Source organism: Periplaneta americana, chromosome 9 (genome assembly GCF_040183065.1).
Source record: "Periplaneta americana isolate PAMFEO1 chromosome 9, P.americana_PAMFEO1_priV1, whole genome shotgun sequence".
NCBI classification, from domain to species: domain Eukaryota; kingdom Metazoa; phylum Arthropoda; class Insecta; order Blattodea; family Blattidae; genus Periplaneta; species Periplaneta americana.
The window spans coordinates 13,000,101-13,013,211 of NC_091125.1; the positions used below are offsets into that span (position 1 = coordinate 13,000,101).

The 13,111-nt window shown below is 35.3% G+C and overlaps 1 protein-coding gene across 1 annotated transcript in view; it reads right to left on the bottom strand.

Annotated features, from left to right (window-relative positions):
• Positions 1-13,111, bottom strand: part of LOC138705785 (serine-rich adhesin for platelets-like) — a 462,846-nt gene that overhangs the window by 56,968 nt on the left and 392,767 nt on the right. Inside the window, exon 4 of the mRNA XM_069834423.1 lies at positions 12,806-12,886. Within this exon, the coding sequence (XP_069690524.1) occupies positions 12,806-12,886 (81 nt within the window). The remainder of the gene's footprint in view (positions 1-12,805; positions 12,887-13,111) is intronic.

Consider the following 13,111-nt stretch of genomic DNA (forward strand, 5'->3'; position numbering starts at 1 on the left):
TTGTTTTCAATGTTGTACCTACAGTGTAAGTGTCTAATCAATCTGTATTATTGAACGTGTTTTTAAATACAATGAAATATAAATCTATATGGGCATAAAAGTAGACATAGAAATATTATACGTAGTAAATTTCGCAATACCGTGTCTCAATTCAGATTTGTTTATATCGGCTAAGCTATCTGGAAACCAACACATTCAGCAAATTCACTTTTAATGTATTTTCATAGGAAAAATAGCAACTTTTAATAACATGTTTTATCTTTAATAACAGAGAGATCAATGTAAGACTAACCTGACAATGCAAAAAGAACAGGAGATGGTAAGAGAGACGAAGATTCTAAAAGGTATGCGCGGTGTCGCGTCTTCGCACGAGTGTCATGATTGATGAAACAGCTAAATATGCGAGTTCCTTACTCAAATGCAAACTTCCTCCATATAGCAAGAACCAATAGCAGATCGCTGCGACGCAACGTAGTAATATGTCTATTCCGTACGAGAGTCGGAGATGGACATAGAGAGGGTGAATGATAACAGTTCTCCGTTGCGTTGCCGCTCGAACACTGTGCTACAAACAGCGTAACTATAGTAATAATTAGAGCCGTATGTTTGGCAAAATGCCTTTTAACTGGGTGGAAGTAAATCATTACTTGCACAGATATAAATATGATTTGGAGTAAATCAAAGTGATAGGGCCGATTTTTATGTTGCCTAGTTTGAGACGTAGATGGGAAGATAATATTAAAATGAATTTGAGGGAGGTGGGATATGATTATAGAGACTGGTTTAATCTTGCTCAGGTAAGTAAGTAAGTAAGTTTGGCTTTTTAAGGTATTTCTAAATGCCTTTATTGTCATTTCCAAGCAATAATTCTTGTTTATTTGCAATTTTCTAATTAATTGTAATGTAATGTGTATGAAATTTAAATATTTGAAACAATGACTAACAATAATAAATGAAAGTAATTTATTTCGGTGCTTAATCTGCTAATAATCGTGCTTTAATACTATCGGTGTAATATGAATAATGATCGACAATCCACAATTACAAATATAATATTGTCATGTCTTCACGATACCAACAATCAGCTTTATAATTTTAAATATTACGTTCGTTCTCATAGGAGTTGTCACGTAGCATTTTCAATTGTTTGCTTTCATATTTTCAAATCTTACTGTTACAATTTTGTGCTACACGTGTTTGTTATTATAGGAGAAAGAAAATTGAGTGAGGAACAGTTGGATGACAAAAGTTATAAGCTCGGTTAGCTAAAATACCTAAATTCAGTAAACTATTGAAAAGTAAACTTCATGCTTACGTTAGTAAATTTGGTGCCCATGTGTTTTCAACCGATGGAACAGTTTTGTTATGTAAGGTTTGTGAAAAGACAGTTAATCACGAAAAAAAAGTATTTTATAAGTCAACATGTGTCATCTAAGAAGTAAATATGTGAGTTATGTTGATATAACTTAATTTAAATTTATTGCTAAAATGTATTAGGCCTTTTTAAAACTTGTAATGCCTTTTTCAAAGATTATTGTGCCTTTTTTTACGTTTTTATTGTCTTTTTTCTTTTGCCTGCCTATTTTATCTGTTATAAATGCTAAACATCCGGACTCTACTAATAATATTCTCGATCATCTAGCCCGTTTATCAGCAATCACGGAAACATGGTTAATTCTTGACAATGATCAAGTTACAGATGCGGTGCACCGACATTTTCCCTCGATCAACTCAATACCGTCAGCTGACGGTATGCTCGCTTCAGAAGAATCATCTGAGCGCTAGGTTACCGCGTATAAAACAGCGAACGAACGCACTCTGTCAATTATCGCTTCGTTGTAGATATATTCATAGAAATAGGTATGAGCCTTACAGGGACAGAAGTGTCCACTAACAAATCTGGCTGATATGAAGAAAACAGAGAGGTTCCTTTGATATGAAGTACGATGAAGGTTCTAAATTACTGATATGTCGCTGGAATGACAATTCTGTCGTGACTGTTGTGTCAAACTGAACCCATATTATCCCGGTGATGCGTTTTCGCAACATTTTACTTCTTTGCTATTAAACGTGTGTGAAATATGGTTTTTAGTATTTGTTAAGTTTATGGCACATATTATCTATTATACTGATGTTGGTAGACCTGGTTTATTGAAAACATTTGGTAACTGATTCATTGTTGGCGCAATACTTGAGAAGAAAAGAAGTGATTATTACAAGTGTTGAAATGTTTGCAGACTGTCATAAATGAATGCAATTTTTGTTTATTTTTATAATTTCATTATACCTTTTCTTGTATATATTACAATCTAAAGACTCTTAGGACACGTCTTGTAAAAGTAGCTGGACATTGCATGAAACGTTACTTCTGTAATGTATGCCTGAATGTTGGTGTTGCGTTTTTGCAACACCGGGCACATGGAATATCAAAACTGTCTTTCTGAGATTAGTGAAATAATTACATATATTTACTTATGGAATTCGATTTTTCGCATGAAATAGTTATTCTATTCATGTTTTATATACAAGGGGCCTGAGTGAACATGAAATAATGACAATCATGGAAGAGAACCAAAAATTCAGGCAGATTTTACAGATGTTTTCATATCTCCACCGGAAGCTAGAAGTGATATCGATGAAGACAGTGCTGACGAGGACTTCGATGGAAACATAAATAATCTAAATTGTCATCAACTGGGGGCCGAAGGGATTATATGGAAAAATATATATAATAATATAAAATCAGGCACAGAATGAATAGATGCTAGAAGGTGCAGAAATACGTGAAATATCAGAGCCTGTCAGGGGATAAAGTGACTATTGTAAGAAAATGGAAAAAGGGTGATTTACCAAGTTACTGTTCACTGAAAAGAAAAGTAAATGAGGAACTTGAAAATTGTGAGTCGAATCCCAACATGAAAAGAACTTATTGCCAATTGATATTTTTCAATTATTTTTCCATGAAAATTTTGTACTTGATATTGTAAACCAAAGTGTTGCGTATGTGGTGCAGAAAGGCAGGGATAAATTTATTTTTTCCCCAAATGATTTCAAAACATTCCTTGGGATTCTTTTTGTAAGTGGATATACTAAAGTCCCACGCTGTCGAATATACTGGGAAGAGAGCAGCGACACAAGAAATGATTCAATTTAGTCAGAGCTATGAGACGCAATAGATTTGATGAAATAATAAGAAACCTTCATCTAAATGGCAACACACAACTTGACAAGAGCGATAGGTTGTCTAAGGTGAGGCCCTTTCTAGATGAACTTATGTGAGAAAGTGAACTTTGTAGCCAAACCTAATTCGCTTTCCTCGCATAAATTGTTTTAGTCCATGTCTTCCAAAATAAAGTATCATAGCCTCGTCAATACTGGATTTATTGTCTCACAGTGTTGCCTACTGTATGCATAATTTTCATTTTCCTCATTTAATGAAATGCACTGAACGTTGTAGATATATTCACAGAAATAGGTATGAGCCTTACAGGGACAGAAGTGTCCACTAACAAATCTGGCTGATATGAAGAAAACAGAGAGGTTCCTTTTATATGAAGTACGATGAAGGTTCTAAATTACTGATATGTCGCTGGAATGACAATTCTGTCGTGACTGTTGTGTCAAACTGAACGATGTCTAAAATGTGACATTGCTTTGCATTATAAATGCTTCCAAGAATTTCATTTTCAGGAATAATGTTTCTAACGATGTAAATAATATAAACTTTTCAAGGTGTTGCTTGCAAAGAATTTACTTTTCAAAAATAATGTCTCTAATGATGTAAAATGTTAATTTTTCATGTTGTTGCTTTCAATGTTAAATATTTCCAAGATTTTTTTTTTTTTTTTCAGAAATAATGAGATAAAATGAAAACTTTTCATCTTGTTTCTTCCAATGTTAAATATTTTCAAGAATTTAATTTTCAGAAATAATGTCTCAGATCATGTAAAATACATTCTGTGCATGGTAATAAAGTAGGTTAGGTCAAAATATGTCGTCTTGTTTAATTATTAATTCATCATATTAAAAACACAATGTGAGTAATAATTGCTACCCTATGTGCCCGGTGATGCGTTTTCGCAACACATCATATCTCAGGAACTAGAAATGCGATAACAAAAATTTCTGAAAATTCTACGTTCATAAATGCTAATGCATTCAGGAATTCAATTTTATTAAATTTGAAAACAAAAAATTATTCTGGGCATATATGGGTTAATTCAAGCGTAAATAGCCTAATTGTCCAAAACGTCATGTAGGTCCTAATAGTTTCAAACGGCAAATCTATACCTAATAAGTGATAATCTCGCATTCTACAAAATGGTCATTTAGTTTTACTATATTATTACCGGCATAGAATAACTACTTTATTATTAGCTATGTTAACAAAATTGGACAGTTAGGCCTAAATAATATTTTGTCCTCAAGTAAAATCCCGATCTTCCAAAGCAGAAACATATACCGGTATAAAACATTAGTCTAATTAAAAAAAAAACACTTTTATTATTCATCTACAAACTTACTCTTTCTACAATAACACCAATTCTGTTATTTCCGCAGTAATTTGCGTGTTCAAGAACATCATTTCATCTTCAATTCCATCAAGTACGTCAAATCGTGTCGCCATTTTGGTTTTCTCGACTTGGCCATGTTCAATTCAAGATAATCGGTCCCACACCCGTGATCAAATTTGATCATCATCAACTCACTTGTTTAACTTTGATCGAGATTGATACTCCTCAAATTGGCGTTGAAGTTGGTCAAGTGCCGACTTAACCATGGTCAAATTTTAATCGAGAATGGTGCACACGGGCATATATCTGTAACCTAAATTTTTGTGCTAATTTATAATTGTGCAGACGGAATGGTTTGAGCTAAAATTAAGTTTTTTTTAGGGGGGGGGGAGAGTACTTAGAAACTAATTTTTTAATGATTGCTAAGTTAATGGATTTCAGAATAAAATATCTCCGGGGGCTAATTGTCTTCCTTGATAGCGATACTCCTTGACTACAGTACAACCGGTCGTTCTCCGGCCCTGACGTTTCTCGTGACCGAGGGAGACAGTGTTGCCGATACGTATAGACAGAATGAAAACTGTCACGCGCTCGCCGGCCGATTTTGTGGCGCGGAATAAAAACTAATTCGAACGCGTAGGCATGCCTATAAATCATTTTACATATAACTAAGATCACATGCTTCGTTAATGTACACAGCTAGCGTAGATCACAAAAAAAAAAAAAAAAAAAAAAAAAAAAAAAAAAAAAAAAAAAAAAAAAAAAAAACTAATGCGAACGCGTATGTAAATCATTTTGCACAAACGTAGATCGCATCTCTCTTTAATGTACACAGCCAAATAATTATACCAATAAAAACTAATCCGAACACGTATGTAAATTTTACATAGGCCTACAATCTATTAACACAGACTATGAGAATTTAATTACCATTATAATGAAAGTGTATGAAATGAAACAGATTCTACTTTCCTTAGAGTCTATTAATACTCACACTTTTAACGGTTGTCTTTCCCACCTTCAAAGCGTCACAAACTCTATGTACCATTTTCGTAACAGGGAGAAGAGATTCTCCATTGGCTCGTTCCTTCTCAAAATATTCACGCAATCTGCATAATATATAAATTCATGACTTTGGCTCTTAAAAGAGCCGATTTTTTCCTTTTCAATTCTGACGAACCACTGGCAATATTATTATATCAATAACAAAGTTTACAGGCGCCGTAAATCGCTCAAGCACAAAACAACACAACTACTTCACCTGTACTATAACACAAAGAGCTAACGACTCGTTCGCCACGTGCTTCGCATAAAAAAAGAAGTGGCAACATCGCGCTAAATACATCAGACGCTCATAGCTGTTGGTTCTAGCAGACAACTTTAACCTCTAGTTCCCGCCTCTCTCCCAGCATTGCAAACTGCGACTGAACAATCTTCGCATATCAGAACTCAAGTCTTGTAACAGCAAATTACAATAGAATTAAAAACATTACTTTAACTCGAACCAGAGTGTTTTAAGGTTAAAATTTAGCAGAATAGTGTCATTCACAAGTGGAATTTCGAGGTTCTTTCCACAACTTCAAAACGCCACAGGTTGGCAATGCTGGTCACTATCTTTCTCTCTCGTTCTCTCTTCTCTTTCCAAGAGAAATGTCAGAGCCGGAGACTGGCCGGCTGTAGTTTAGGCAACACTGTACTCCTATGAATGAAGGGAGCCGTGAAACCATGTGTCATATACAGAAGGTTTGCAGCGAAGTATATCGGTCAACCGGTGATTTTAAAATTAATTTATCCTGAAGGAAGTTACAGATCAAGAATAACCTGTTAACCGGTTATTTTCCGGTTATTATTTTCTTAACATTTTAAAGTCAGCAAATTAGTCAGGAAAACAAAATGAGAAATTATTTGCAATAGAAATCAAAGAACAATTTGCAATCAATTGTAAACCAAGCCAGATGATAGTTAAAAGAACGTTATTAGATGCTGGAGATCATCAATGACGTCCGAAAAATAATAAAAGGATATTAAATTGCATTTAGTTTATTACTTCACTCGCATCAGCGTTATAGATAAACTAAACAAACAACACAAATCGCATAATTTTTACACTTAAGGTACATTTCGACGGGCACTTTATTCTCATGTAACCAATAAATACTCAAGTCAAAGTTTCTCACCGTTTGAAATGCTCCAATACCTCCAGATATACATTATAAGCCAATCAGGGAAAGTAAGCGATTAAAAGATAGGCATTTATTATTGACATTGATTCAAAGTCGAATTTCATTTTACCATCTATGGACAGATGAAGTGAGTAAAGTATAACCCATACCCTATCTATCATACCCTAATTTGTGTACAGGGTTGATTACATAGAGTACAAAATAATAAAAACACACATTTGATTCGATGTACATTTTTTTTTTAAATAACCGGTCGTTCGGTTATTGTGGAAAATAACCGGTGTATCAGGTTAAACCAGCAAGCAAAAATAACCCGTAATTAACCGGTTAACCATATGAAAATAACCGGTTATTTTTACCCATCCCTACATTTGAGGTCATGCCGTCTCATTGGAAGAACCAGGAAAATTCTAAAGGAGAAAGCCTACTACGAGTGCAATACAGGAAAGGGAATAGACAACTAGTTCTTGACAAAATGCAATCTCCTAATTCGCAAGACTGTACTGCGCCTTGGTCGTCTACCAGCAGCGTAGTCTCTTGGTCATCACTCATCAGACTCGATCGCCAGACGTAAGTTCCATCCTTCATGAGTCCAAATTCCAACTAGAGGTGGGTGTGACGACGTTTTGCCGTCACAGCACCGGAAAAATCGATGTGACAGATAATAGCGATTTTGTCACAGTGTAATTTTTATGTTCGGGACTTTTAGCGATTATGAAAGTATCTCATCATCAACCGACATAATGTTTATGTTTATAGCTCTTCTGCGAGTTGAACTGATATACTGTACTTATGCCATGTCTTGAAATACCACTTCACACATCATCTCTTTATTCTTCATCTTTCACTGTTGCTACTTCTCGTCACTGGAATTCTCTGCCGCCTGAACTTTAATTTCCTTTAAATGTAAATTAGAAAAATATCTTATGATGAGTTGCCAGACCTAACGCGTTGCAAATATTTAATGGAATGTGTTCCACTGTATTTATTTTTATTATTATTTTTTCTTATTTTTATTGTGCAATCATGTAAATCGTGTTTATTTATCACTTAACGCCAATATGTATCCCACTGTGTTGTTTTTAAATATTAATCTATTTTTTTCTGTGTAGGCCTACATTTTATTCAATTGTCGGTTTCTGCTTTAATTACGTAAATCCTACTTAATTGCAATCTAATACTAATATGTATATTAATGTGTTTATTTATATTTTTACTGTGTACATTTTTTTTTAATTAACGGCTTCTGTTTTTATGTGATTCGGATTTGATTCCAACAACATTAATATGTATTCCACTATGTTTATTTTTATTTTATGAGGCAAATTTTTATGTAACTACCTCTTTTGATCTCATTATGTACCTAAATTGTATCAGTATGTAATTACTTAATTCCGATCCAGTTTTATGTTCAACTATGTAAGCAAGTTTTAATTCTGGTTGAGTGTAAGAGAAGGCCTTACGGCCTTAACTCTGCCAGGTTAAATAAAGCCATTAATATTATTATTATTATCATTATTATTATTATTATTATTATTATTATTATTATTATATCAACAATAGTGATCAGTGTGGCGAGTGTACTAAAAACAAAACACATTCTGAACTGTTATCGTGATGTGTGGGCGCGAATATTCGCCCATGAATGTTCACGAATGAATTAGGTGAATCATTCGTGGAAGAATAGGGGCTATAGCGAGTGTATTGTAGCTTGAGTATCAAAGATTTGCCCACGTTAACCTTTTGTATGGGACGAAATTTAATTAGATTCCAGTTATGTTGTCCTTCAAGTTAATCTTCTGACTTGCAGCTAACTCTACAGCTGTCATATTATATACGTACATCGGTCGTATCGCTATGAATCACATGGCGATTTCTCGGAGCTATGATTTTGGAACTATAGTGACAGTCGGAACCAGTGACAAACCTGTCACAGCAACAAAATGTAACCGTGACTTGCGAACTCGTAGTTCTTTCCACGAATGTCAACGCACCGACAGTGAAAAGAAGTGAAAATTTGAAGTAAACCGTTCAATTTAAGAAAAAGCTCATCCCAATATGTCTAACCGCGATAGGTAAATCACGGAAGAATCATAGAATGGATAAGAACAAGTATCATTATTATTATCATTATTATTATTATTATTATTATTATTATTATTTTTTTTTTATTTATTTTTTCGTCCTTCCAGAGATAGTGGATTAAATCTCAGCTGTCTAGATAGCGAGTTTTGTTCGAAAAGTTGTGGTTTCAACTTCGCCAGTTGCAGACGGAAGAAAGTGAACAAGTGTGCGTGCTGGCCGGGCATCATCTGTTCGTAATTTCACGGTGCAGTGGCTATGGACACTGGAGCGTCGCACTTCTCTGTGGCTGCTTTGTATCAAGAGTACTGCCAGAGGCTGCTTCACCTGACCGACACTTCGAGCACTCCGAACAGACCCAACAGGGGTACCTATCACTACCATCATCAACATCGTCGCCATTTCCAAGAATTAATTTAATAGGCCTACTTGTTTGTTACTACCATTGCCTTCAGAATATCAATTCGACAGTTTCAATCTGTTTAGTCTGGTATTCGATTTTCATTCTTTCTAATGTTTCTTCATGCATTCCACACTTTTCCCGCTTGATTTCTGTTCAAGTTGCAATTTTCGATGTAGAGCCCGGACGAGAAGTTATGGCACCAGCGCGAGGGACGCATTTTAGTTCGTTTGCTTGGACTCGCCCTCACACTCAACTGGAGGGGTGTTGGGTTAGTTGGTTACTAGCATTCCGAGTGTTCAGATCGTTCTGCTACTACCGCTATTGCTAATATTTAAAACATTGTCCTTCTGAGCGCCCTCATTATGGCATTGTCTAAGGTGTGAAATCATAGAGTAGTTCATAGTCAAGGACATGAAATAGCTTGCAGTGTATGGAAATTCATGCCAGAAGAGGCTGTAAATGGAATACCAATTCCATTGAAAAGCGTGTGTGCAAGAGTACTGGCTGCCACTGGTATTTCAAAGCGAACCTTGGCAAGAATCAGGAAAGAAGAGAAAAACATTGAGGCAGGAAAAATCACAGCCGAAGGAGAAGATTGTTGCAGCTGTTGACAGTTTTGATGAGAAAGTCATAAGAAGACTCATCTATAATTTCTACGCTACGCATAAACAGAGACCGACTCTGTTATCGCTTCTTCCAAGAATGGATATCAGTGTATGATTATGTGAAGAAAGTAGAGAACAATTACATTCAAAGTGAGCACGTGATGGACAGTATTTTGGAGAACATTTCCATAAACTTAGGGACATCTGATTCCAGCACAGATCAGTCGTCTGATTCGGAAGGAGAATAAAAATATAAAGATTGAATAGCAGGTGTAATTCCATTAGGTACCTTCGGACTCTTGAGTAGGAAAGTGGTGATACTAAGGTAAGACGAATGTTTTTAGAAAGAGATGAAACGGATATGCCTGCCGCTCTGAGCTTGAGAATCGTAACCCAAACAACCCTCACTCCTCTACCCTGCTGGCCGGCAATTTAAAACTTCGCGCAGGTTGGTGCTATAACATTTCGTCTCAGCTCTAGAACTGTCTTTCTCCTCACTAGGTATGAAGGGCTTCGGAATTCATCGTCACTTAAAAATTCAGCTCCCTCATCACTATTCTCCTTTCATTCCTCTTTTCTCCGTATAGCTTCTCTTTCCTTATATTCTCCTTGTTTCCTCTTGCATATCCTTGATTCCCTTGTCTCCCCTTGTTATCCTTGTCTTCCCCTTTATGTGCTTGCCTTTCCCCTGTATCTCTTGTTCTCAATGTATTCATCTTATTTTCAGTGTATTCCTCTCGTTTTCCTTACATTCATCTTTTTTCCTTGTCGTTCTCTTATTCGCTTCGTATTAACCGTTTCTACTTGTATTCCCATTATTCTCAATGCATTCCCATTGTTCTCTTAGTATTTTCCTTGTATTTATTTTATTCTCCTTATATTTAATTGTTCTCCTTGTCTTTTCCTTCTTCCCCTTGTAGTCTTTAGTGCTCTCCTTGTACTCTCTTTGTTCTCCTTGTATTTCTCTTCTTATCCTTGTATTCCCATTTTTCTTCTCTTCTATTGTTTTCTCTGTCTTCTCCTTGTTCTTATTGTCATCCCTTCCTTTTTCATCTATTCCCCTTGTTCTCCTTGTTTCATTTCCCTTGTCTTCTCCTTGTTCTCCTTATTTTACTTTTGTTTTCCTAGTAGTGCCTTTGTTTTCCTTGTCATCCCCTTGTTTTCTTGTCTTCTCTTTCTATTGCCCTTGTTTTCTTTGTTTTATTTCTCGCACATCCCACACGTAAAGATAAGCAGCATGGCAAAGCTATGCACCTGTGGATTTATTAGATCGACGATGTCCATTCTTCTTAACTGATTCAGCCAGATTGTCCGGCACCGATTTATGTTCGCTATCTAAAATAAATAAAATAAAATTTGTAAATTGTGGAGTATCTAATTGTTTCTTTCGTGATTAAGAATGATGCGTTCTATAACGTGCCTCAAAATCAGTTTAATTTAGTTTAGCCTGATGTTTTGTTACTGTCTAGCACTGAAAACCGTGTGGAAGCGTGAGGATGACCATGGCAAAATTTGAGACGTGTTTCCTTTCATGTACAGAGTGGGCAAAAAGTCACTTTCCCCAAACACTTCCTTACATTTATTGACATTAAATTTACATTTGATTACACATTCCTTTACATCCTATATTATTCAAAATGGAGGCCCTGTTTGTCGATATAGGTACTATTCACAACGTTTAGGCTCTGATTTACAGGTCACAGAACATAACTGACGACTTTCATCGAGTTTAATGAATGACTGTTCGATTAATTATCTTTCGTAACTGATGCAGATCCTGCGGTTCAGTATACCCCACAACGAAAAATCACATGATGTCAGATCGCATGGTCTGGGTGGCCGTTCTGTTGTGCTACGGCGGCCAATCTATTCACGGAATTCCTGGTTCAAGAAGTTCCTCACTCCTACACCACTCCATTCTGTTGCCATATCAACTGCATATCGGCAAAACGAGGGCTGTTTTCAAGTTCAGAATCTGAAGATATCGGTAGCTGGTAATGGTCCTATGACACCAGCTATTCGTTTGTTCAAGTTATGACATCTGTATATGTGTCCAAGAACTAATATTGGGGAAAGTGGCTTTTAACCCACTTTGTATTTTAGAAACTATGGTTGCGCCACATACATAGTTAGATCTATTCATTTTCTGTTTGCATGATCGTTTTGTTGTATAGGACGCTACATCTTAAATAATCAAGCTGATAACCTGCCAAATGATTTAGTTTTCAGTGATGACTCTTACACGATTCACATCTTCCTTCCTATTAGACTTTGAAAAACTGTGGCCTGGTAAATGCTTTTTCTTTTTCCCAACAAATTTACTCGTAAATACCTTTCCGTTTTTTTTTAAGTTCATACATTTACCTAACGTAAGTGTTAATAGTTAAATATGGCGTAATCTTAAGACTTAAAGATTATTCGCACACTATGAAAAGTGCGTGATATCATGACAAATTACTAATGACTGGATTAATGAAATTTTGTAGCATGTTATAGTTTCCTCAAGCCAACATCATGCTTATTTTCAATGATACATTATTCCTTTCTCACCACCAAACATTTATAAAATTTATAACATTAAACAGTGTATCATTAAATTGGTTTTAATGATGTTTCTTTAAAAAAGAAATGGTAATGGGAAGAATGATTATGCATTGTAACTCACTACAGAAGTCAACTGACCAGGGGAAGCAGCAGAAGGATGTCAACAAATCCGCGAAAAACTTGTCACACATACACGCTAGATGTTTTTATATTCAATGACTATGTAATTTTATGTATAAAATGTATGAATTTCTCATTCTAAGCACTAGGTCCTACACTAATTAACATTATGAATTTAAAAACTCAGCGCATTAATACAGCAATCATTAAAAGTCATTGAAAAAGTCAAACTCATTGCTTGCTTTATTTTATTTGTATTACACCTTAGAATTTATAAGGTTTAGCATTCGCCCAGTTAAAAGGAAACATTGTAAGTCACAAAGATTTTCTGTTCTATCGGTCTTATGAACTCACCCCAATGAAGCTGTCGTCCAATGCTCTCCTCTTGTCTGTTGCGCGGTTGCCAACCAGTGCAGTCCACGGCGACCATCGGGCCTGCAAAACAGTCTTGTTAAATATGCATTTCACGCGACAACATTAAACATTTCAATTGTGAGCATTATTTATTCTATTCGTGAGAATGGAATTGAGTTTGGATATTATAATGGCTATAAAACCAAAGACTTTGTATACCGGTATGTATTTTTCTGTATGTGATTTGATCCTGGTTATTATTATTATTATTATTATTATTATTATTATTATTATTATTATTATTAT